This window comes from Emys orbicularis, chromosome 1 (assembly GCF_028017835.1).
Source record: "Emys orbicularis isolate rEmyOrb1 chromosome 1, rEmyOrb1.hap1, whole genome shotgun sequence".
NCBI classification, from domain to species: Eukaryota; Metazoa; Chordata; order Testudines; family Emydidae; genus Emys; species Emys orbicularis.
In genome coordinates this window covers 109,474,293-109,499,306 of record NC_088683.1, presented here as the reverse complement: position 1 = coordinate 109,499,306, position 25,014 = coordinate 109,474,293, and the positions used below count along the sequence as shown (strand labels likewise).

Below are 25,014 nucleotides of genomic sequence, written 5' to 3'. Positions count from 1 at the left end.
GCGCACTAGCGCCATCCAGAGAGCCTGGGAGAATTAGCATGGCTGTTGTGGCTGACCCTTAATAAGAGGGGATATGCCTTAGGGGTGGTACTGACCCACACTGACAAGAAAGGATTGACTGTGAATATGCTCACAATGGCATTTCTCTCTCATTGCCACCAATTAATTTTTTTTTTATTTTTTTTTTTTTTAAATAGGCACCTGGACAGACGAATGGGGTTTGACCTAGAAAGTCATGCACACAAGAGGTGTACACACCAAATTCCATTATCTGCTAGTGGAATTGGGACACATGTCCCACTCTTGCCAATTTGAATGTTGTTTCTGATCATGGTGCAGTGGGGACTGATCCAAAGCCTACTCAAGCCAAATGGATTCTTTCCATTAACTTCACTGGGTTTTGGATCAGGCCCATAGTGAACAGATGGGATAGTGAACAAAGGAAGGGAGACTAAAAAAGGAAAAATCCAAACAGGAAAGGATGAAGCACTGCAGAGGCTATACTAAAATACAAAAACAATACACTTTTTCTTTAAAAATATTTTACAAAATAGAATACCTGGAGGAAAGAGTTACTGTACATGGTATAAAACACAAGGCTACACTAGTTTGGTCTCCTTATTTATGTAAAAAAGGAGAGGTTTTTTTTTAAAAAACATTTTAATATTTTTTTAACTGAGTTTTCCTGGTAAATTGCAAAAGTAGCCGTACTATTCTATCCTATTTAGGTTTTTAGGCTAAAGCCATCACTGGGAACTCTGAACAGCCCTTTGTAATAACCAAATAAAACCCAGAAGCAATCACTGGTGGGTTGGCTGGATCACGGAAAGGACAGTTGTGAGTAGAAGGGCAGCCCTGCCATTGGCACAATCTGAGTATTGAGAGAGGGAGAATCACCGCACTAGAGACAGTGTGCATTAGATGCATCAGCATGGTGCTTTAGAAGCAGTATGGTCTAGTGGATAGGGTACTGCACTGAGAGGCGGGAGACTTAGATTCTATTCCTGGCTCTACCAATGACCAGCTGTGTGACCTTGGGCAAGGCATTTCCCCTCTCCATGTATCTATTCCCCCTCCCATCTTTTTTCTGTCTTGTCTATCCAGGATAGCGGCTTCAGGACAGGGACAGTCTCTCATCATGTGTGTGTGTACAGTGCCTCGCACAATGGGGACCTGACCTTGGTTTGGTCTTCTAGGTAGTTTTGTAATAATAAATAACTAGAGAGGGAGACCATCAGCACTGACCTGAATTGCGTCTAATTGGGAATATACAACAATTTTTTTCCTAAGCGGTTGCTTTAATTCCATGTACTTTTAGTAAAAGGGAGGAGGAAGGGGAGCCTCATTACATTCTAATAATCATTATAGGGAACTAAGTTTAATTTAAAAAAAAAAGCATATTTTTTCCATCTTGATTTCAAAGTTCACCAAGAAAACCTGCATGGTCTTGGGAGCTTGGCTCTCCAGTCTGGCTACCAGAGGGAAATTTTGGTAAGCTAATAAATACTATTTACAACAGTAACAGGAGGCTCGGGGGAAGAAGAAGAACCTAGAGCAATCTGAGGCCTTGTCTACCTCATAAAACTGCACCGATGTATCTAAATGGATTTAGAAACTAATTTAATTAAATCCATGCAATCCCCTAATGTGGACGCTCTTATTTTGGTTTAAGAGAGCCTAGTATTGATTTAGTTTATGCCAGTAAGGAATCAACTTAAGCTAAATGGATACAATATACTAGTCATAATCTTATTTAAAAATTTCCACACAAGGGAGTCGCACAGATTAAACTCAATCAGTTTCTAAACTGATTTAGTTAAATTGGTGCAATTGTAGACAAGGCCTGAGAAGACACATGGGCTGACTGAACTTTGCCTGGATCCTTCATAAGGATGGCAACAGTAAGGAAACTTCACCCACCACGTGATAAAGGGGCAGGAAAAGGGGAGAGAGAGAGAGCAGGGAGAAGAAAAAAAAAAAATCAATACTGCCATTGAACAGACTCTCCTGTCTGTGCTGTTGGCTCAATAGGACTACTGTCTGTTCTCTGCCCTCAGTGGGAGGGATGGGAACTGTGAACACATTTCTCTCCCCATAAAGCTCCAGTGTGCCAGAGTGATGGGCATGGAGCTGTGGCCAAATCCTGAGCAGTGTCACACTATCTTTCAGTTTCCTTCTCCCACGTGACCTACCACAAACGTTCCCCCGTGAGTTACATTTATCCTAATCCTCCATTCGATGGCTCTGCCCCTTGATTAGGATATACATACAAACCAACCAGCTGTACACCCTTGTATTACCAGTCAGGGACAGCAGTAAAAGCAGAAGCAGGTTTGTGTGCCCAGAGGAAAGGACAGAACGAGGACAACTGCTGATGACTCAAGTCACAGACTCTTCAGCCAAATCAGAAGTTGGCAGACTCTCTCTCTTTTGCCCTTTGGTTCCCTGATGGTGATGAGTCCAGAGGAAGGGGTGGGGCTTGGGTTGGAAAGAAGGGAGGATAATGAGGGGGGGAAGGCCTCTTTTTTAAGAAGTGGCATTGACTCGTCTATCAATTTCAATTATTTTCAGCGTTTCATTCACTTCCAGCTCTGAGCTGACCCTGTGAGGAGAAAAATAAAAAGGAATATTATACCTGTATGCAATCATGCAAAAAGCGCACACCCCACTGAAACTGGCTATTGCTTTTACAGTGCCTGTTATTTACCAGGAGCTCACTGGTTGGAACTTGGTAACACATCAAATTAGTCACCTCATGCTAAAATAGATATGCTGGGGTTAGGGGCACAGGGTGTCTCATCCTAGTGCTTTAAGAGACGTATCCAAATAAAAACCCATTTGGCACAATAGAAAGAATCTGTTGAAGAGATCCAGGCCTTGAGCAGCAGGGTGGTGGCAGGGCATGCAGAAGTACAGTGAAGGAAAAGACATCACACATCAGTTCTTCAAACCAGAGTGTGTCTCATTTTCCAGGAGCACCAAATTTCACATTATTTTAAAGGAAAGAATTTAACAAGGAATTCAATGCAACTTTCTGAGGGTGACCCTTCTAGCAATACATGTTCCACCTTCCCAGCTCTGTCCTGCAACAAACTGCAGAGCCATCTTGAGTGCAAAAGGCACCCAGTTCCTCATAACCCGCCCAGTCAGAAATGTTAGTAATCCACAAGCTCATGTTGCCATTCAAATGGCAATGCCCCATGGCCTGCATATTTTTAGATTGCTTGATGATGCGCATTTCCCCTCAGCTTTCAGCACGTAGGCAATGCACCTCCCTCTGGGTTGTATTTTACTGATATTTTCCATCCCAAGAAGTTATTATTTGTATAACGCTATACGTGTGTGTCTGTGTGTAATTGCCCGCAAAAACTTTCTGAATTAAGTTAAACCTTACTGAATTAAGATTCAGTATCTTAGGAGCTCACTGTATCAAAAATGCAAATGTTTGCATGTTATTGTGGGATAGTATGTAAGCTGTCTAGGAGATAAGACTAATATAAATGCTGGGAAGTCGTATGAGCTTCCAAGGACTCTTTTAAACAATGGGCTAAGACAAGAATGGACAGTGAGTTGAGTAGGGTTCCTAGGACATACTTGGGTGGAGGTGGGGGGGGGGGGAGAAATGCAAATGCCAACCTCCAGACCTGATTTTTTGAAGCCTCACCCTGGGAAGGGGACTTTGGTTTACAAATTCCCTATTCCCAGGATCAAAATGCACAAATGGTATAAACGAGTAGCTCTCAGATTCATGAGTGTTCTTGTTCTGAGCAAAAGGAATTATGAACTTGTTAGTCACAGGAAAACCCCTGGATGGGGTTTGAAGGACTGTTCACTCACTCTTCTTGGAGTTGGGATGACCTCTGGTAAGCTTATTAGGATGAATATAGGTTCTTTTATTGTTTTTAATAGGTTTTCTCCAATATGCTTGTACCTTAAGAATAAATGTGCTTGCTTAGAAAGAACTGTGTGGTAACTTAACTGTGGTAATTACGCTGTTCACCATCTGAGGAGAAAAGTAAAGTAAAGTAGGCCTGCTTAGGCAGTCTGACTTTGCCAGGGAATTCACAGTGTATGCACAGAACTGTGCAGCCTGGAAATACACTGCTCAGGAGGGAGAGAGGTGCGGTTCTCCACCCAAGAGAGGGGAGTCAGAAGCCTAAGCATGGATGCCCTTGGTGAACCAGTGAGGGGGGAATATAGGTGCAGATGCCCTGAACCATGACATGGTGGATTACACAAAGTCTTGTGTCAGTGTCATCACTAAAACTTTCTATAGGGAGCTCTTATTAATACAGACAGAGTAACAGTCTTAAATGACATCTATACTGCAATTGTTGTTTGAGAAGACTACCACCCTCTAGCTAGTATAAGTCAAAGGAATCCACACCAGGCTCAGCAGGAACCCCATAACTACCGGCTTTCCAAGCACATGGTCTTGGATAGGAAACATAGTCCAGTGGATCGGACATAGGATTGGGAGTCAGGAGACCAAGGTTCTAATTTTGGCTCCACCACTGACGTGTGTGATTTGGGGCAAGTCACGTTACCTCTCCTTGCCTCAGTTTCCCTTCCCGCTCTTAGTCTTGTCTATCTAGGCTGTAAGCACATCAGGACAGGGACGGTCTCTCACTAGGTGTTCGTACAATGCCTAGCACAATGGGGCCCTGATCTTGACTGGGGGCCTCTGTGCACAACAGTAATACAAATAATTGTCCAGGAAACACGCAACAAGGAATTTCATGCAACTCATGCCTAGGCCTGCTTCCTCTGCACTCACCTGTGCGGCTGCAGCCCCAGCACCACTGATTTCTCTAGCCTTGTCTCATTGGCTATTGTGAAGTGTGTGACTTTGTCCTGCCGTGCCCCCGGCACATATTCCAGAGATAGTGCTGTGTGTTTGGAGGCGTCCACGCGCCTATCCCAGACATCACTGCGATCTGCAAAGGAGATTGAATTGTACTGCTCCTCCAGTTGGCGGGGCTCTTCGTAAATTAGCAGACTTCTTGACCGTACTGTGTACAAATAGGGGAGGCAGAAACTAAATGAGAAACACAGTGAGCCCAGATATAAGGGCACTGGACATTTGGGGAATTGAAAGTGGACAAATATAAACACAGTAAATCTAGCTGCACAGGATTTTGCTACCCATGGAGTTTAACTAGAAATTTTGGAGCTAGGGAAAGATGCTGCACTGACAGCCCGCCATGTACGCCCACAGCAAGTGCAATATGAGCACTGGGGTCCTTCCCCACTTGTCCAGCCACTGTGCCAGAACTGGAGGGATGACTTCTGGGATAAACACTCAGATACCATGGTGACAGGCTCTATTTTAACGTAATAGTTATCGGAGACAGCTAGCATCTACTTCCATCCTGGTGCCCCACTCAATCCTTGGCCTCTGACACTGCCAACAGAAAGGCAATGGATATCAGCTGTGTTGGAGGTTTTTTGGCAATGTGAATTTGCCACTTGGAAGTGAACTGAAGCCAAGCTCACCTGGAATCTTTTGGGAGCTACGAGTCTGATGCCTGCGGCTGACACACAGAAGCCTGACTGGAACTATCAAGTAGGTTGGGGAGCAATGGACTCCTCCATCCCTTCATGATGCGTTTCACCAACAGCATGGGTAACCCAGCCATTGAACTTTTTCAACCGACTCGATACACTTGCATTTCTATAATGCAAAAACACCAACACCTCAAAACCACTAGAGGTCAGACTTTATTATTGTTTTGGATGTGGCCCTGGAGTGAGACAAGAGGCTGGTGAGTAGGAGCCTGCGGTTCTCATCCTCAAAGAGGCGGGGGAGAAAGGAACATTTCCTGAATGTCAGCAATGCCCTTTTCCAGGTTGTGCAAGAAGATATGTTGAGAGGATCTAAAGGAGAATTCCCATCCTGCCCTCAGCCAGAAAAATGACAACCACAATGTGGGGAACACAGCTACTGGGAAGGGAAGAGTAGGCGGTGTCCACTGGACTCCCACAAAAATGCAAAGGGGAACTTGTGGGGGAGTGAGTCATCAAGCAAACGGCAGCACTGACTTAGCTTACCAATGGAGGCCGTGTATGACTCTGGTGTGGAATGCTGGCTGGGCAGCACCATCTTTGTGGCAGAAGGATAGGGCCCGTAACTCTGAGAGAAGCTGCCAAAAATGCCTGCGAAGCACAGCACCACCACCTGGACAAAGAAAAAAGCAAAAATAAAAGCAATCTCACTCTTTGAACACAAATACATGGGAATTAAGGTTAAAGCAATGGCAAGTCACACAACTGCTGTAATTTTTTTTTTTAAATATTGATTCCAGGCTACTTTTTGGTTAATATATATGATGCCCCTAATCAAAGATGCATGGACAATAACAATTCAATATTTAAAAGGAAGATTTCAATGCAAGAGTCTATTTTAAAGACCTGCAGCCATTTTATTCTGCTGAACTTCTTTATTTGGAAGTTGGAAAGGGCAGTGCCGGGTTTACAATGGCTCCAGTGGCTCCATGAAGCCGGGCCCATGCTCAGAAGGGGCCCCGGCCTGCTCCGCTTGCACTGCGCCCTGAGACCCCCACTGGCTCCCCCCGCCCACCATTTGCTTCTCTCGGCCTGCCCGCCAGCTGGCCAAGGGCTCCTCTCTGCCCCCTGGCCCCATCCCCTGCTCCTCTCAGCCCCCTAGCCGGACCTTGGGGCACCTCTGGCTCCCAGCAGTCTCTGCTTCCCACCACCTGTGCGGCCCCACCTATCTCCCCAGAGCTGAGTCGCCTGGGACTGGTGCAGAAGCCTGGCCAGTCTCAGCCGGGGGGGGGGGGGAAGGAAGAGAACAGTGCGGGGAGCTTGGCTGGGCTCCTCCAGGCAAGTGTGGCTTGAGGGAGCCTGGCCGGGGCAGGTCCTGGCCTAGCTGATCACACCACTCCCAAGGGGATGGAGCAGTTCCCGGCCCTAGCTGTGCTGCCGGCTCAGCCCAGCAGACACAGTCGCCTCCCAGCAGGGCCGGTGAGTGTGGCCAGGAGGCAGGGGTTGGGGGAGTGGGTCTGTGGGGAGTCAGGAGGGTGCTGGGCTGTGAGGGGGTGGGAAGGATGTGTGTGTTGGGGCACTAGGGAGTGGGGATTTTGTGGGGGGTGCTGGGCAGTTGTGGTGGGGCTGTGGGCAGGGGTGGTGTTGTGCAGGGCACTGTGCATTTGTGGGTGGGTATGGGGGGGGCGCTGGGCATAGTGGGTCCGGGGGAACTCTGGCCATAGGGAATTGGGGGGTGTTGGGCTGGGGGGGAGGGGGAGAGGCTGTGTGGTGTGGCATGGGCCTGCCTCTGAGGGGAAGGGGCACACTGGCAGCACAGAGCCAGGCAGGACACTGTGCGTCCTGGCACAGGGCCGGCTCTAGGCACCAGCAAAACAAGCTGGTACTTGGGGCGGCACATTTTTAGGGGTGGCATGGCCGGCGCCAGAATGCCGCCCCTAAAAATGTGCCCCGGCCGCCCTAGCTCACCTCCACTGCTGCCGCTCGCGCGCTGTGACAGCTGATTCGCGCGCCGCTGCTCGCCCTCCCTCCCAGGCTCTCAAACCTGGGAGGGAGGGGGAGATCCCGAGTGGCCGCAGCGCGCGAAACAGCTGATTCGCGCGCCGCTGCTCCCCCTCCCTCCTAGGCTTGAGAGCCTGGGGGGAGGAGGCAGGGCTGGGGATTTGGGGAAGGGGCGGAGCTGAGGCAAGGCCGGGGGTGGGGTAAGAAAAAAACAGGGGGGGGGGGGCGGCCAAAATTGTTTCTGCTTGGGGCGGCAAAAATCCTAGAGCCGGCCCTGGTCTGGCAACTGCCGGTTTGTAAATAGTGCCCTCGCATTGGGTGGAGCGGGGCCGCCCCTGCCATGCCCCATTGCCTCTGGCTGGCCCCTCGCTCCGGGGACTGACCTCCCCTGTGCCATGCTCCATTGCCTCCATGGGGGCACTTCATCTAATCATCAAGAAACACCCTGAGACAGTTTACCTCCTGCAAACCACACACTTCCAGATGACAGTAATTCCATCCTCACACCCCTTGCCAATGCCTGCTCAAACAGATGGACTTTGTAGAGGGCCTGGAAAGTCAACAGTCTTGTGCTCTTGCAGCCCCAGGTCTGACATGAGTACATTCCAAAGGAAAGGGGTCCCCACAGAGAACACTCCACCAGCAGCCCTCCCCCGCTCCGGTTTTATACCAAGTGGGAATGCCCCCAAGGATCATGACTGTGGCAGTATGTCTGGGGGAGGGAGGTGGTCTCTTAGATAGGAAGATCCCATGCTATGATGGCCACAAATTAGGCTTCTTTTCAGCAAGGTGCTATCTATCAGAAATCCCCAAAGTAATTCAGAACTTTATGATACATTTCATTGTTAATTCTTGACGAGAGACGCTTCCCACCCTCTGGGCTTTCAGACTGATGGGCTGAACAGAATGGGTGGAGTACCCTTCAGCAACAAAAATCCACACACATCCCAGGCTGCCTCAGTATTCATGGCTTCCCAAAGCTTCCAGCTGCTAGCACGAAGCTGACCGCTGCTCCCACCTCTTTTTTCAACCCTGCAGTACCATTATCCAATGGAGTTGGGAGACAGACATGAGCTGAGCCAGGGAACAGTGGTTTTAGCAACCACTGCCTGTGGTCCCCAACTTTTGAGTCACTCACCATGAGACAGGTCCCTGTCTGCGTGCTGGCTGCTTTACAGGAACGGGACACTTTGCCAGCAACCATGGCTTGGAGTCTCTGTAACTGCTGCAGAAGAGTTCTGGAATGTCAAGAGTAACACAGCCATCAATATTAACCAGTAGATTTACATACCTCAGACCATATGATCATACAGCTTTTCACCTTGATCTCTGTGCCTTACTAGCAGTAAACATTTACACGCAGGTGCAGCTAGTTAAAAGTCAGAGGCAAGGAATGGCTGCACTAATTTTCCAAAATATAGCGCACAATCACATTAGACTTTTCAAGGAGTACTTTGTTTTTCCACAACTGATGTCAGTTTCATTCTTCCCCAAACATTCCCACCAACTACTTTACTTCCTACTTCTGAGGCTCCTCTTTGTTCATCCAGGAAGGATCAGATTTTCAGAAGAATGGGAGCAGGATTACCATGTATATACATGCAGTTGAAACTGTTACATTCACAGATGACCAGCTGCACATTTGATCTGATTTTGTGCCATGATTGCAACAGGAATTTTGCCATTGACTAATAGGTACAGGATCAGGTCCACAATTACCCTAATCAATTGTGTAGCTGTGCACGCACATTTCTGAAAATCTGGCCCTTAAGATAAACTGGAAAGCTTTTGTAAATAAAATGCCTTTAGATCTCAAAACCTGTAATATGTTCAGACTTATCTTCCCATACATTTGTTTTAAATAAAATATTTAATGTTACTTCCTCCTAAGGTTACCTATTAAGTCTTCCATCCTCCAAGAGCTGATGAAATCACAGCCCTATGTTGCTATTACAATCATTCTTAGAGGTCCCAACCACAATGGAGGCCCTATTGTGTTGGACAAACATAAGAGTCCCAGCCAAGAACAGCACTTTCTACCCTCCTGGCTCTCTGCTTAGTGTAAAAGGTATGATCAACTGCTGCAGGGACAACAGTCCATGAATTTGAGTACTGGCCGTTTAAAAGTGAAGTAGGAACCGATCTCAAACTATAGTTAAGTGTCTATTTTTAAGCCTGCTCAATCACATTCCATTACTGATTTGGGTCTCTCCAAACTGTTCCCATTGTGTTCTGACAAATGCTTTTCAAAAGAGTTGGACTACACCAAATGCTCTACTTCAAACACACACAAAAACCTTTAGAGAAGTTTGACCCTGGATCCTAACTTTGCAGCTCAATCCCATTTCTATGTTTCATTTCACTTATAAGAGAACTTGAGGCCTCATAACAAATATACATGGCAACCCCCAACAGCTTTAAAGGCTGCGATGTCAAAAATGCTGGAGCAAGAGAGATAGAAAAGAATTATTTTAAAACCAAGTTATTACAAGCCAGTTGTAGGACAGACCCAGAGGTGCCTTTGCAGCTCAAAATACACTCACCTGTCTATTATAGACTTTTTTAATCAATTATCATTGTTAATTAAGGTAGAATGATTTCAAGGACTTCAGAAGTGGAGTTTGAAATTAGTACAAGGAATACTCCCAGTACAGATTTATCTGGGCCAGCAGATCCCTCCCAACTTTCACAAGAGTGTCTAATACGCTGTTGAAAATATGGTTTGTTCCACATCCGGGTGTAAAATAAAAATTGGTTGTCCTCTTTCTGTTCCTTATCTACAGTAGGAGCAACTCAAGAGCCATTTCAATTCAGATGAAAGAGGCCACACCAACTACTCAATAATACTGTTACACAGCATGTGTGTGTCACACAAGCAGCTTTCCTTAAAAGGTAAATGCATACTGTGTATGGCTATTCCCATCTTCTAAATCAGTGTACACATTTCATGGGAAGGCTTTTTGAACCTTGTATAATCACTACAGTATAATCACTGTAGTGACAGATGACCAAATCCTCCCCGTGTACCAAGACAGAGTAGCTGGGCTTGGTGCACCAGGGTTCCAGAGGAGTTTCAGAAAGAAATTTTCCTTCCAGCTCTGGGCCTGCTACTGCAGTCCTGAGATAGCAACAGAAGCCTTGCGATAGCAACAGCTCTTGCTGCTCTGGGGGATTTGGGGGAGGAGGTGGAGATGGCTGTTGGAAAGGAAATGGCAGGTGGATCTGCATAGTGGCAAATCTACTAAAATTTCTCCTCTCTGCCCTCCCTGTCCAGCCCAAGCATTGCTGTGCAGAGATCCCCCAAAGACCTGGACTCCAAGATGCTATGCTCCTCAAATATGTCTTTTCTTCTCCCCACCCCCCACCCCCGCCCAAGCAGTGTAACTATATCGGTTCCACTATATCTTGGGCCCTTCAGGGCCAATGAAGTGGGGAGTAAGATATGGTCCAAGTTATTTACCAACTACACAAGGTGTGGGTACTTCGTACTGAAAGTAAACAAGTACTTATAAGTTCCACCACATGACCACAAATCTTCAAACATCTCTAAACTGGGCCTCATTTACACTGGTGAAAAATCAGGCGTAGCCTTTTTGAAGTCAACAAAGTGACCCCCTATTTACCCTGGCATGAGTAGAGAATCAAGGCCACTGTCTCTTTCACCACAGTAAAGGATTACATGTTGGGAGTTAAAATACTCATGATGCATTTTCAAGCTAAGAACAAGGAACTGAGGCAAGAGAAGGCTGGAATTCATTTGTTTGGAGGCAACATGGCTATCCCTCTTGCCCCCACAAAAAACACTCTTCCGTACTTCTTTTCTATAGTTCGGTCCAAAAAACTGAAAGAGATAGTTGAAGGTCAAAATGCCTCCTCTCCCATTGAAAAGTTACCTTCAGTATTATTACCATTGGGGTGAGATGTGCTAATGAAAACTGGAGAAAGGGAGAAAGAGCAACTTTAAGAACAAGGGCATTTTATGCCAAGAGGCCGCCGCTGAACATCTGAAGGAAGGTCAAGAATGCTTTTAGTGAAATATATTGCTTATGGCTGAATTTTAACAGGAGAAAATGAAATCTTAAGGCAATGTAGATAAGGGGGTTGCACCCTGGGATTAATCTCACTCTGTCTGACACATTTCCTGATGATATTCAATTAGAGGGTCACCTCCTGGTAGGAGGTGTGAATGTGCTTTCACGCTTTCCCTGCCAATGGAAGTGCCTCACAGGAAAGCTGTAAAGTAACTGAGGGATTCCCTCTCCCTTCTAGTCTTGCTGGAAAATCCACTCCAGCCTGTGATGTCTAATTTGTGTTTTTATATAGGTAGGTTACTTTCCAAAAAGGGTTCCTTTAACAACTGAGAATGGGTGCAATCCAAGGCTTCACCACCACCCTCTCCTGAACAAGACTTGCTGTAAGGCATGAGCATGAAATCTGGGTCATTGCAGGTTCTCTCTGCCCGGCAGGCTTTTGGAATCTGGCCTTTACATTTAAAAGCTAGCACTGCTCACAGAGTGTTATATACTTTCAAAAAAACAAAACAAACTGTTTGCTGCATGCAAGTTTTTTCCACAGAATTTCTCCTTTTTTTTGACAAAACAAACTGATTTTTTCCGTTTTCATTTTTTGAAAACTTGCGGTCCTCCATGTTCTCCATTTCCACACACACCCCTTTCTCCCTTCGGAAGAGAAAAAAACAAAAGTGACTCTTTACAGTTTTTCCATCCAACCAGAAAGTTTCTACCAAAAGGAAATTGAAAATGTCTGTGGAAAAATTTAGGTCAAGAAGCCATTTTTTCCACCAACACCACCCCCTCACCAAAAAAAAAAAAAAAAAAGGTTCAGTGCAAAAACATTGACTTGCTCTGTTAAAAACAAGTGGTTGTTCCAGGGCTCTCAAGCGGTGTCAGTTTTAGAGAGAGATTTCAAAGAAGAAAGATTTTTAAAATTCCTCATTGAAAAACACAGCCAAGTCCTCCGTCACCCACAGGACATACTGTAAAATAAATTTATAATCCCAGTTGAAGGAATTACCATGCAGATCAATAAGACTCGGCAACTCTATTGCTGTTTCAGCTCTTGCAATGCCCCATATCTCTCACACTCACCTGACACTGCACCACGGAAGTCAATGGAAGTTTTACCATTGACCTCAGTGGGAGCAGAAGCAGGGCCTCAGTGGACTATTCTTAGCATCCAATAAAGAGCCACCAGATTTTATTTTATAAAACCACTACCTTCCAAAAGTGATCTCAGGTTGGAAAGCGGCACAGCTTGCTTTCTGTTGTTGTTGTTTCCCCTGGCAATCCTATCATTCCTGATCCATGTACAAGCAAGAGGTTGTGAAAACCAGTCTCTGTACTGTCACCATTTCCTTGTTCAGTTTGCACACACAGCACAAAAGTAATCCATACATAGGGTGACCAGACAGCAAATGTGAAAAATCAGAACGGGGGGGGAGGGGGTGGTGGTTAATAGGAGCCTATATAAGAAAAAGACCCCAAAATTAGGACATCTGGTCACCTTATCCATACAACTGGTGAGGCACATTTTAAATAGGATCCAATTTCTATTACTTCTCTGGGAAAATAATCAGTAATAAATATCCTATTTCTTCTCTCATCTAATACAGGTAAATCCTATTTTTCAATACTCTTTTTAACCCCAAATATCTGTGTCCTCCAGTCTGACTGCATGCTGTTGTGGAGGAGGCAGCATGGTCTATGGGATTCTATTCCCAGCTCAGTCACTGGCCTCCTTTGCGACTTTAAGCCAGTCACTTCTCCCACACCATCCTTATGCCTGTTTCCTCCCGCATCCTTTGTCTTGTCTATTGAAGCTCTTTGGCGCTAGGACGGTCTCTTACTTTGTACCGCGCCTAACCCAATGGAATCCTGCACTCCCTTGACTTCCATAACTCTGTGCTGTCCTGGTTCTCCTTCTACCTCTCCAGTTCCTCCTTCAGCACGTCTTTCGCAGGATCCTTCATCAGCTTTCTGAGGGAGCTCCATAAGGCTCGGTCCTTCGTCCCCTTCTCTTCTCCCTCTATACCTTATCTCTGTGTAATCTCATCCATAAACACAAATTAGACTACCATGTCTATGCTGACCACTCACAGATCTACCTCCCTTCCACAAATTAGGGATGTAAAAACCGTTTAACTATTAAAATTATATAATTTAACTGGTTAACTGATTAAAGGGAGAGGGGCCCCAGGTACCTACTTTGTCCCGATGCGGCTTCCGCAGACGCTCCATGCCACCCCAGCAGCAGCTTCCCTTCCCTGCGCACCGTCCACCTCCGCAGCCAAACCCCTTCCAGTGGCACAGGGGGAGGCCAGGGACTACTTTACCCTCCCCCAATGGGGGCCCCCAGCCCCTGCCCACCCACCCCAGCCTAAATGCGCTCCCCCTGCCTGGCTGGCCATCCCCCACGAAGCCCCCGGGGCTGACTGGGGCTGAGGTTGGCCAGCAGGGCCCGGGGCGGCTTGGGCAGAATAATTGGTTCGAGACCCACGCATAGGGGGTTAACAGTTAGGGTGGGTTAACAGTAAGATTAATACTTAAAAGTTAACTGTTTAATATTTTACATCCCTACCACAGAATTAAAATCTTAGCCTGTGTCTCAAACATCTCCTTGGGGATGTCTAACTGCCAGCTCAAGCTAAACATGGTTAAAACAGAGCTCCTAATCTTCCCCGTGGATTAATCTTCATCGTGGATAACACCACTATCCTGCCTGTCGCTCAGGCCCATAACCTGGGTGTCATCTGACCCTGACCTCTCTCTCTAGTCCTTCACATCCACGTTATGTCTAAATCTTGCATATTCTTTCTCTGTAACATCTCTAATATACAGCCTTTCCTATCCATCCACATAGCTAAAAGTCTTGTCCAAGCTCTCATCATCTCATGCCTCCATTCCTACATCTCTCTCTCTCTCTAGCCCTGACAAACACAATCTTGCCTTGCTCAGATCTAGTCACAAAGTTGGTTTCCCTAGCCCGCCGCTTTGACCAATACCACTCCCCCCTTTGAATTCCTCCACTGGCTCCTGCTTTTCTATGATATCAAACATAAGCTACTGGTCTTCACTCTCAACTTTCTGATGCTCTTAATTCCTTCTTACACCTTCCTGGCCTATCCCCACCTTACCTATCATCTCTCATTTGCTACTGAGCTGTCAATGCTGGCCTCCATTTGACCCTGGAGGGTCATTTTCAAACAAGTATTTTTCTCCTGTGCTGCCCCACGCACTTGAGCATTTCTCCCTGTAAACATCTGCAAAGCTGCCTCATTATCCACCTTCAAATCCCTCCTCAAAACTCGCCTTCACCAGGACGCCTACAAAAAACCTGAACAGGTAGGCTGCTGACATCCTGAGATCACTGCCTACCATGCAGATCAGTACCGTCTCACTTGTCCTTCCCCATCTGTCTGTATCCATCCGTTGTCTCTGGTCTTATACTTAGACGGTAAACTCTTTGGGGCTGTGACCATCATTTTGTTCTGTGTCTGTACACCTAGCCCCAGGAGGTCCTGGCCCATGACAGAAGCGTCTAGATCAGGGGTAGGCAACCTATGGCACGCGTGCCGAAGGCGGCACGCGAGCTGATTTTCAGTGGCACTCACACTGCCCGGGTCCTGGCCACCGGTCCGGGGGGCTCTGCATTTTAATTTAATTTTAAATGAAGCTTCTTAAACATTTTAAAAACCTTATTTACTTTACATACAACAATAGTTTAGTTATATATTATAAACTTATAGAAAGAGACCTTCTAAAAACATTAAAATGTATTACTGGCACGCAAAACCTTAAATTAGAATGAATAAATGAAGATTCGGCACACCACTTCTGAAAGGTTGCCGACCCCTGGTCTAGATGCTAGAGTAATATAAATAAATCTCCGTGCCTCAGTTTCCTGGAATAATACTACCATCTCCCCTCACAGATGTGAGGTGTAATTAGTGTTCTGAAGGACTCTGATACTACAGTGAGGGCACCATAGAAACACACATGAGGAAATGATCAGTCCAGGGTTTACACGGTATGCATTAAATAAAGGCCTGGGGGCCACACACTGAATGAGGAAGATAAAGAAATATTGAATAACTACTCATTCACTGAATGAGGCAGGGATCCTGTGAATACATAGGCAATACGATCATCTAATTAAAGAGACTGTACCATGATGAACATGCTCCAGGGGCAGAATGAAGGTTGCATGGGCCACAGGGAAAGGATCCAGCAGTGTGGAAAAGGCTCTGGCGGGGGAGGGGGATGCAGCAAAGGACAGCTCTGACAGCTTTCTCCGCTGCCAGAGCCTTTCACTGACATGCGTCACTACAAGCCGCAGCATGGACTCATCCCGCTTTTCACTACAGCGTGTAGCTACACCTACCCTACATGCTGTCACCAGTGATGTGCAGAGTGGACACAGGCAAACCCCACCATGACTGATGAAGGGAAACTATGCAACTAATTCTGCATATCTGGGATGTAAAGGATTTGGGGATAGCATCACCTAAACAAACAGATGCTCTTTCAGGGTTTACTCTCAGAATTAAGAGCATCAGAAACTTGGGAAAACTTTGAAGAGTTTTATTAAAAATAGAGCTTCTTTTCATTATTTGACGAGGCAACCTTGGGCGTGAGGGACAGACGACATGAGCAAGATTTTTGGAAAGCCTGCTGTGTCTAACATTGGGGAAGGCTGTGCTTACACGTAAAACTATCTTCCCTGGGGACAAGGGCTACTCAGTGAGAACCTTTTCAGTGGGTTGTTAAGGGGAGCGTAGTCTGTAACTGCCTACTACCTAGTTCTTGCACCTTCCTCTGAAACAGCTGGTATCAGCCCCCGTCAGAAACAGATGCTGGATTAGACGGACCTGGTCTGATCTTATACAGCAATGCCAACATTCTCATGTGTAAGGCAGAGTGGGGAGATAGGCAAAGGAGGGGGGAGAAATGGCTTGGCTCTCTCCAAACAAGCAGCAGATGTCTTTATGCACGAGCAGTGTGTGGGAGACATTCTCCAGCAAATTACAGTGATACGGGGTCTGTCTCCATGAAATTAGAGATTGGATCCGAAGATTAGAAACCACACATGCCACTCAGTGAGCAATACATTGGCTGCCAGACAAATTCTAGGTCCATTTCTAGGTCCTAGGCCTTATCTTTAAAGCTCAGCTATTTCAGTGACCACCTCCCTCCACACTTCAGTGCCACAACTGTGTGTCCGTGTAGGTATATATACCACACTCATCTGGGATATATTCAGATGGGACAGGGCATTCTCAGTGGAATCTGCCAGCACCAGAGATCAGGTTGAGCTCAGGTCTTATAACTTTTAAATCACAATGCACACGGGGCCCAATCTTTTAAATAAATATCAGTCTTCCTTTTATCTGACATTCCCTTAAGAACTAAACTGTGGAATGGTCTCCGCTGTTTGTCTTTTGAGTAAACCACTTGGATTCACCTACAACTGCTTCTAAATGAGCTGAGAGGGGTGAGAAATTGGTTTTCTCTCAAAAGAAACTGCATTGCTAAACTGATATAGATGCTATGGTGATAGGCGCCTTAGAAAGATGTATGGTAGTTATAATGATAAGTAGCAATCCCAGAAGAACTAACTACTAAGGGCTCTAGATCTACGCATCAGGGCTGCACTGCAGCCTTACACTCCAGGTTAGGGCCTCTCCTTTCCAAGGTCTCTCGTCAGACCAGTCTTCCACTAGTCGAAGAGGGCTTGATGAGACTTCTTTGCTAGTCCATCAGTATCACTCCTAGATCAGTCCAGAAGCTTGCTGAAGAGTGACATGAAGAACTCGCAATTCTTACCAGCCTAGGGAGAGCACTCAGACCTAAGCGTCAAACCCAAGCTCTTTCATATTATATTAAGCACTCAGCCACCATGCCAGTCTTTTTACATATTTTACCTCCCCCATCTTTGTCATTAACCAGATCAGATGGATCCATTTCACATGAGTCATTGTCCACTGCTCTGGTATTTGATCCCTTCTTTTCCAGATTTCCCACTTCTCATTTTGGAAGCATGTTCCAGTTGTCCTTTCAGATCCTACCTGTTTGTGTTCTCCAGGACTTCCACTTTCTTACGTAGCTCACTATTTTCATTTGAACAGGACTCAACCCTGAGGAAGGCACAAAGAGAGAAAGGCAAACTTAAACCCCCCAGGCATCCATTATACTTCAACAAAGGGGGTAAAAACAGAGTTCTAAGGTCCTTTCTATACTAGGTGAAAAAGCATTGCTGCAAACCTTTGCAACTCTTGAAGTCTTTGACCTCACACAAACCTGAAAAAGCCCCTGCAACTGCTACCCCAGGCATTTTACAAGTATTGGAGAGACCTGCTAGTTGTAACATTTGGGAGGAGTTCTTAGCTTAGGTCCAACTCATTCAGTATCGACTACAGTTATTTCTTCCTGGAATAGACGGGATGCCTGATGAGCCTCCTAGTTCCATCCACCATGCAGGACTCCATGTTTGAAAATTACCCAGAAGACTTTCTTTCCAGGAACAGTACTGTGGAACTATCGGTGTTCTAAGGCATGTGGTGTATGGACCTGCCACAACAGCTCTGACAAAACAGTGCTGCTACACGCATGCATTTCTGTGGCCGAGGCGGCCACAGCCCAGCTCGGGGCAGGCAGTTTAGTGGCACAAGGGCCAGGAAGTGACAGGGAGGGGCCCTGTCTGCAAGTGTGGCAAGAGCCAACAGGTCAGAGCAGGGCCCGCCCTGTGGGATTGGAGCCGCTGAAGGGTGAGTGCGGGACAGACTCGCTCTGCAACTGCCCCGCCCCCCCAGGCCTACCACTACCCAGAGGAAAGACTGACAATCCCGACTCCCTTCCGAGGGCTTCCTACTCCCCAGAGGCAGGACCTGAGACCCCTGCATTTCACCCCCAGGGGCAGGACTCTACCTCTTGTCCCCCACCTGCTCCCTATTCATTTTAAATGGTGTGCCGCAGCTCTGATTGCAAGGATGAGACAGACATCCGTTTCATGCAAACCACATTTCTGACACTGTGTCCTGGACAGCACAGACACCCCTGAAAGAACACAGAGCCCATGCATCTCACCTTCACAACGTGAATAAACCATGAGATTTATTTCCAAAGAACACTGGTCATTTCCAAGCTGCCATTAGAGATCGCCAAAGAGATCCCATTGCATCATGTTTGGTAGTGCAAGTAAGGTGACCAGACTCAAAAACAGCCAAACCAGACTCCCATCGCAGTCTCTTAGGCCTGGTCTACACTAGGAGGTTATGTCGAATTTAGCAGCGTTAAATCGAATTAACCCTGCATCCGTCCACACAACGAAGCTATTTAGTTCGACATAGAGATCTCTTTAAATAGATTTCTGTACTCCTCCCCGACGAGGGGAGTAGCGCTAAATTCGACATGGCCATGTCGAATTTGGGTAGGTGTGGATGGAATTCGACGCGAATAGCTCCGGGTGCTATCGCGCAGTGCACCACTCTGACGCTCTGGACAGCAGTCCGAGCTCGGATGCTCTGACCAGCCACACAGGAAATGCCCCGGGAAAATTTGAATTCCTTTTCCTGTCTGGCCAGTTTGAATCTCACTTCCTGTTTGGACATCGTGGCGTGCTCAGCAGCACTGGCAACGATGCAGAGCTCTCCAGCAGAGGTGACCATGCAATCGCAGAATAGAAAGAGGGCCCCAGCATGGACTGATCGGGAAGTCTTGGATCTGATCACTGTGTGGGGCGATAAGTCCGTGCTTTCGGAGCTGCGATCGAAAAAACGGAATGCGAAGATCTACGAGAAGATCTCAAAAGCCATGACGGAGAGAGGATACAGCCGGGATGCAACGCAGTGCCGCGTGAAAATCAAGGACCTGAGACAAGGCTACCAGAAGACCAAAGAGGCAAACGGACGCTCCGGATCCCAGCCCCAGACATGCCGTTTCTACGAGGCACTGCATTCCATTCTAGGTGCAGCCGCCACCACTACCCCACCACTGACCGTGGACTCTGACGATGGGATATTGTCAACGGCCGCTTCCTCGGAGATGTTCGCGGACGGGGAAGATGAGGAAGGAGATGAGGAGGACGAGGCAGTCGACAGCGCTTACAACGCTGATTTCCCCGACAGCCAGGATCTCTTCATCACCCTCACGGAGATCCCTTACCAACCCTCCCAAGGCGTTAACCGTGACCCTGAATCAGGGGAAGGATCAGTCGGTAAGTGTTTTAAACATGTAAACATTTATTTTGAACAGAACAGGAATGGAATATTAACAATGGGTTTTTCATGATTACTTTGCCCTAGGCGCTCTACTTTTTAGTCCTTGCCAGTGCAGCTACTGGAAAATTATGTCAATATGTCCGGGGATAGAGCTGAAATCCTCCTGGGACATCTCCACAAAGCTCTCCTGGAGGTAATTTGAAAGCCTTTGCATCAGGTTCCCGGGGAGAGCAGCCTTATTGCGTCCTCCATGGTAGGAAACTTTTCCGCGCCAGGCTAGCAGCAAGTACTCCGGGATCAGTGCCTCGCACAGCATGGCCGCATACGGCCCTGGTTTTTGCTGGCATTCACGCAGCATGCGGTCTTTCTCAGTGTCCGAAATCCTCATCAGAGTGATATCACTCATGGTGACCTGCTTTAAATTAGGGGAATGTTAGTATTGGGACTGATTGCCTGTTCCTTTACATAACTGTAACCGGCGGTTTACAGCCATGCAGTGGAGGCGGGAGAGGGGCAGCATACAGGGATCTTTCCCGGGGACAGCCGCGATGGGGGTGGGACAGGGGCAGAGTTCATGCTGGCCGGATTGCCGGCAGCAGGAACTGGCCAACGCTAGGGGCATTGCTTTGAACATGAAAGGAGGGCACAGCTATAAATTAAGCTTTCAGCAGCCAAAAGTCTACGGCTTACCATGTCCGCCTGCTACCCGAATTCCGCTGTCCTGCCCCGCTTGTGTGATCTGTACTCCAAGACCCCAGGCACTGAATGGGAAGGCCGAAAATTCGACCTTGTCCTGAGTGCGCATGTGATAGGTGCTGTGCATGGTCTTGTTCACAGAGAAAGACTATGTTCATTGTTCACAAAAATGTATCTGAGGAATTCACTCCCTTTTTCCCATCCCACAGCTGCGAGTGTCTCCCGACCTACCCCAGCATCCCCCTCCCAGAGGCTGGCGCAGATTAGGCGCCGAAAGAGAAGGACACGGGACAAGATGTTCTCCGAACTTATGGGCTGCTCCCGAGCCGAGGCGGCACAGCAGACGCAGTGGAGGGAGAACATGTCGCAATACCAGCGATCCCACAGCGAACGGGAGGACAGGTGGTGGCAGGAAGACCAACAGGCGACTCAAACGCTGCTTGGACTAATGAGGGAGCAAACGGACACGCTCCGGCGCCTTGTAGATGTTCTGCAGGACTGGAGGCAGGAGGACAGAACCCCGCTGCAGTCTATCTCTAACCGCCCTCCCCCGCCACAAAGTCCCATCCCCCCCTCACCCAAAGTCCCAAGAAGGAGGGGCGGTAGGGGCCGTGAAAACAGTCACTCCACCCCTGCAGACTGCTCAAGTAACAGAAGGCTCTCATTCCCAAAGTTTTGATAAGTCCTTTCCTTCACTCCAAAAGCACCTCACCCAAGCCCCCGTCCCAGTGTCATCCCCTACCTGTGTAGTTGTTAATAAAAAATACATTTCTTTTAATTACTGTTTCCGTCAGGTTCTGTGACAGTATACCCCATAAGGCTTTATGGGGAGGGGGTGCTTATAAATGTATGTATGACATAACTGGAATATGTTTTGTGCTGCCTGTGCCAGGTAACATATCTCCGTAAAGGTTATGGTCTACTATATCTATTCATCCTATTTGTACATATATATATCATTTTCTACTTGAGGTTAAGAATATGGGCTGTATGCTTGCTTGGTTTCTAAGTAAGCTTTGGGAGGCATTTGGTCAGCTTCTTTAGGAAGGAATTCGCCAGGTTAAGTACCTGATCAGGAAACACTTGGAGAACAATGCATCTTGGAATGCTCCAATCCACATAAGAAGTCTTCCTGGAGACATGCAAGATACCATGTGGACAATGGCTTCGGCCTGTAAAGACTGAGTCATGCAGGGACATGTGACTTGCCCAGGTGACTCCAGAACTCCATCTTGGAGCTGGACTTTGCATAGGAGGGAGGAGGGGGGGCCTCCACCCACAAGAGAGTCTATTTAAACCCATGGGAGACCCCTCCATTTTGTCTTCAGCTGGCTAAAGAAGGAGCCTCTCCACCCCCCCCAGGATACTTGAAGGAGACTGAAACAAAGGACAGTAACTACAGGGGGTGTGAGTGATTGCTGGACCCAGGCTAAAAGGAGTTTAGCCTGTAAAAGGGAGTGCTCTGGAACTGGTGAGGAAATTATCTGTATTTAGTTTGATTAGACATAGATTTGCGCATTTTATTTTATTTTGCTTGGTGACTTACTTTGTTCTGTCTGTTACTACTTGGAACCACTTAAATCCTACTGTCTGTATTTAATAAAATCACTTTTTATTTAGTAATTTACTCAGAGTATGTATTAATACCTGGGGGAGCAAACAACTGTGCATATCTCCCTATCAGTGTTATAGAGGGCGAACAATTTATGAGTTTACTCTGCATAAGCTTTATGCAGGGTAAAACGGATTTATCTGGGTTTAGACCCCACTGGGAGTTGAGCATCTGAGTGCTAAAGACAAGCAAACTTCTGTGAGCTGTTTTCAGGTAAACTTGAAGCCTTGGGACAAGTGATTCAGACCCTGGGTCTGTGTTAGAGCAGACTGGAGTGTCTGGCTCAGCAAGACAGGGTGCTGGAGTCCTGAGCTGGCAGGGAAAACAGGAGCAGAGGTAGTCTTGGTACACTGGGTGGCAGCTTACAAGGGGGTTTCTGTGATCCAACCTGTCACAGGTTCTTTTAGAGGAGTGTGTGTTTGAAGGGGGGAAAGAGAGGACAGTCACCTTTACCAGGGTACAGACACGGGGGCAGGTTCAGCAGCAGGTCACACACACATTGCAGTCACTAGGCACCCTGGTCAGTCTGGGAGGTGGCTTTCATGTTCTGTGTGGGGGGGGCTATGTGAGTTTGTGGCAGGGGAGGGCGGTTACAGATCTTATGCAGCGGTCCTTAGCCTGGATGACAGAGCCACGCAGCAGGGGATCTGTAACCATCCTACCCCGCCACAAAGTCACATAGCCCCCACACACAGAGTCCCGAAAAGGAGGGGTGGCAGGCTCCGTTGAAACAACCAGTCCAGCACTGTGGACTGCTCTAGGAGCAGGAGCCTGTCATTCCTCGAGTTTAGAAGCGTCCTTTCCATCACTACGCCCGCTCCCCACCACAGTCTGCGTCCCAGTTTCAACCCTTTACCACGAAACCCTTAATAAAGAAAACGGTGTTAATGAACAAAGTTCCATTTATTTTATTTTTAAAGGTGTGTTGGAAGGGGGGCAACGGGGTGAAGGGGGTATGTAACTGGAGAGGATAGTCAACATTAAGTGGGTAAAGAAACGGGGGCAGGTTCAGCTTCTCTTTAAACAAACGTAATAGTCACAGGTTACCCTGCTCACTGTGGAACCTAGCTTTCAAAGCCTCCCTGATGCACAGCGCGTCCCGCTGGGCTCTTCTAATCGCCCGGCTGTCTGGCTGGGCGTAATCAGCAGCCAGGCGATGTGCCTCAACCTCCCACCCCGCCATAAACGTCTCCCCCTTGCTCTCACAGAGATTGTGGAGCACACAGCAAGCTGCAATAACAATGGGGATATTGGTTTCGCTGAGATCAGAGCGAGTCAGTAAGCTTCTCCATCTCCCCTTGAGACGTCCAAAAGCACACTCCACCACCATTCTGCACTTGCTCAGCCGGTAGTTGAAGAGTTCTTTTTCACTGTCCAGGGTGCCTGTATAGGGCTTCATGAGCCAGGGCATTAGCGGGTAGGCTGGATCCCCGAGGATCACTATAGGCATCTCCACATCCCCAACAGTTATTTTGTGGTCCGGGAAGTAAATACCTTCCTGCAGCCATCTAAACAGACCAGAGTTCCTGAAAACACGAGCGTCATGAACCTTGCCCGGCCATCCGACGTTGATGTTGGTAAAATGTCCCCTATGGTCCACCAGTGCTTGCAGGGCCATTGAAAAGTAGCCCTTTCTGTTAATGTACTGGCTGGCCTGGTGCTCCGGTCCCAGGATAGGGATGTGAGTTCCATCTATAGCCCCACAGCAGTTTGGGAATTCCATCGCGGTGAAGCCATCTATGATGACCTGCACGTTTCCCAGGGTCACTACCTTTGAGAGCAGTAGCTCAACGACTGCGTTGGCTACTTGCATCACAGCAACCCCCACGGTAGATTTGCCCACGCCAAAGTGGTTCACGACTGACCGGTAGCTGTCTGGCGTTGCAAGCTTCCAGAGGGCTATGGCCACTCGCTTCTGGACAGTCAGGGCTGCTCGCATCCGGGTGTCCTTGCGCTTCAGGGCAGAGGACAGCAACTCACAAAGTTCCAGGAAAGTTCCCTTACGCATGCGAAAGTTTCGCAGCCACTGGGATTCATCCCAGACCTGCAGCACTATGCAGTCCCACCAGTCCGTGCTTGTTTCCCGGGCCCAGAATCGCCGTTCCACAGCATCAACATGACCCATTGCCACCATGATATCCACGGCGTGGGGTCCCGTGCTTTGCGAGAGGTCTGTGCCACTCTCAGACTTCATGTCCTCACCGCGCTGCCATAGCCTCCTCGCCCGATTTCTCAGCATCTGCCTCTGAAAAAGGTGGATGATAAGGTGCGAGGTGTTGACAATGGCCATAACTGCAGCGATGGTCGCAGCGGGCTCCATGCTCGCAGTGCTGTGGCATCCGCGCTGTCACTCACCAGAAAAGTGCGCGAACTGATTGCCTGCTGGCGCTTTCAGGGAGGGAGGCCGGGAGTGACGGCAGTTACCCAAAACCACCCTCGACACATTTTTTTCCCCAGCAGGCATTGGGGGCTCGACCCAGAATTCCAATGGGCAGCGGGGACTGCGGGAACTGTGGGATAGCTGCCCACAGTGCACTGCTTCCAATGTCGACGCTTGCCCCGTTAGTGTGGACTCACAAAGTCGAATTACTGTCCTTAGTGTGGATACACACGTTCGACTTTGTAATATCGATTCCACATATTCGATTTAAGTAAAATCGAACTACTCTCGTAGTGTAGACATACCCTTAGTGGAGGGGGAAGGTGCACATGGGAGAGCTTTGCCATGTGTTTGGGCGTGTGATGGGGGTGGATGGGAAAGAGGCTTTCAGGGGTTTGCCCTGGGAGTGCAAGACTTTCAGCTGGAGACAGAAAGAGCAGGGGGAAATTGAGTTGGGGGATTCACCAAAGGAGGTGCAAGGAGTTTAGCAGATGGGGGTCAGGCCCATCTGGCCAAGGGCACAAGGAGAGATGAGGAAAGATTCAGGATACTTGGGAGAGGGACTAATTTGGGGCACAAGTCTCT

At 47.8% G+C, this 25,014-nt stretch overlaps 1 protein-coding gene across 2 annotated transcripts in view; it reads right to left on the bottom strand.

Moving 5' to 3' along the window:
* The window catches only part of CREB3L2 (cAMP responsive element binding protein 3 like 2), a 119,452-nt gene that overhangs the window by 4,031 nt on the left and 90,407 nt on the right, over positions 1-25,014 (bottom strand). The window contains exons 8-12 of one of the 2 annotated variants that reach the window (XM_065420651.1): positions 17,591-17,659; positions 8,645-8,744; positions 6,052-6,178; positions 4,778-5,012; positions 2,527-2,602 (exon numbers count right to left, since the gene is read on the bottom strand). In XM_065420651.1, coding sequence (XP_065276723.1) covers positions 2,527-2,602; positions 4,778-5,012; positions 6,052-6,178; positions 8,645-8,744; positions 17,591-17,659 — 607 coding nt within the window. Of the gene's footprint in view, positions 1-2,526; positions 2,603-4,777; positions 5,013-6,051; positions 6,179-8,644; positions 8,745-17,590; positions 17,660-25,014 lie in introns of those variants that run through there. The other variant, XM_065420647.1, reaches the window with a different exon arrangement.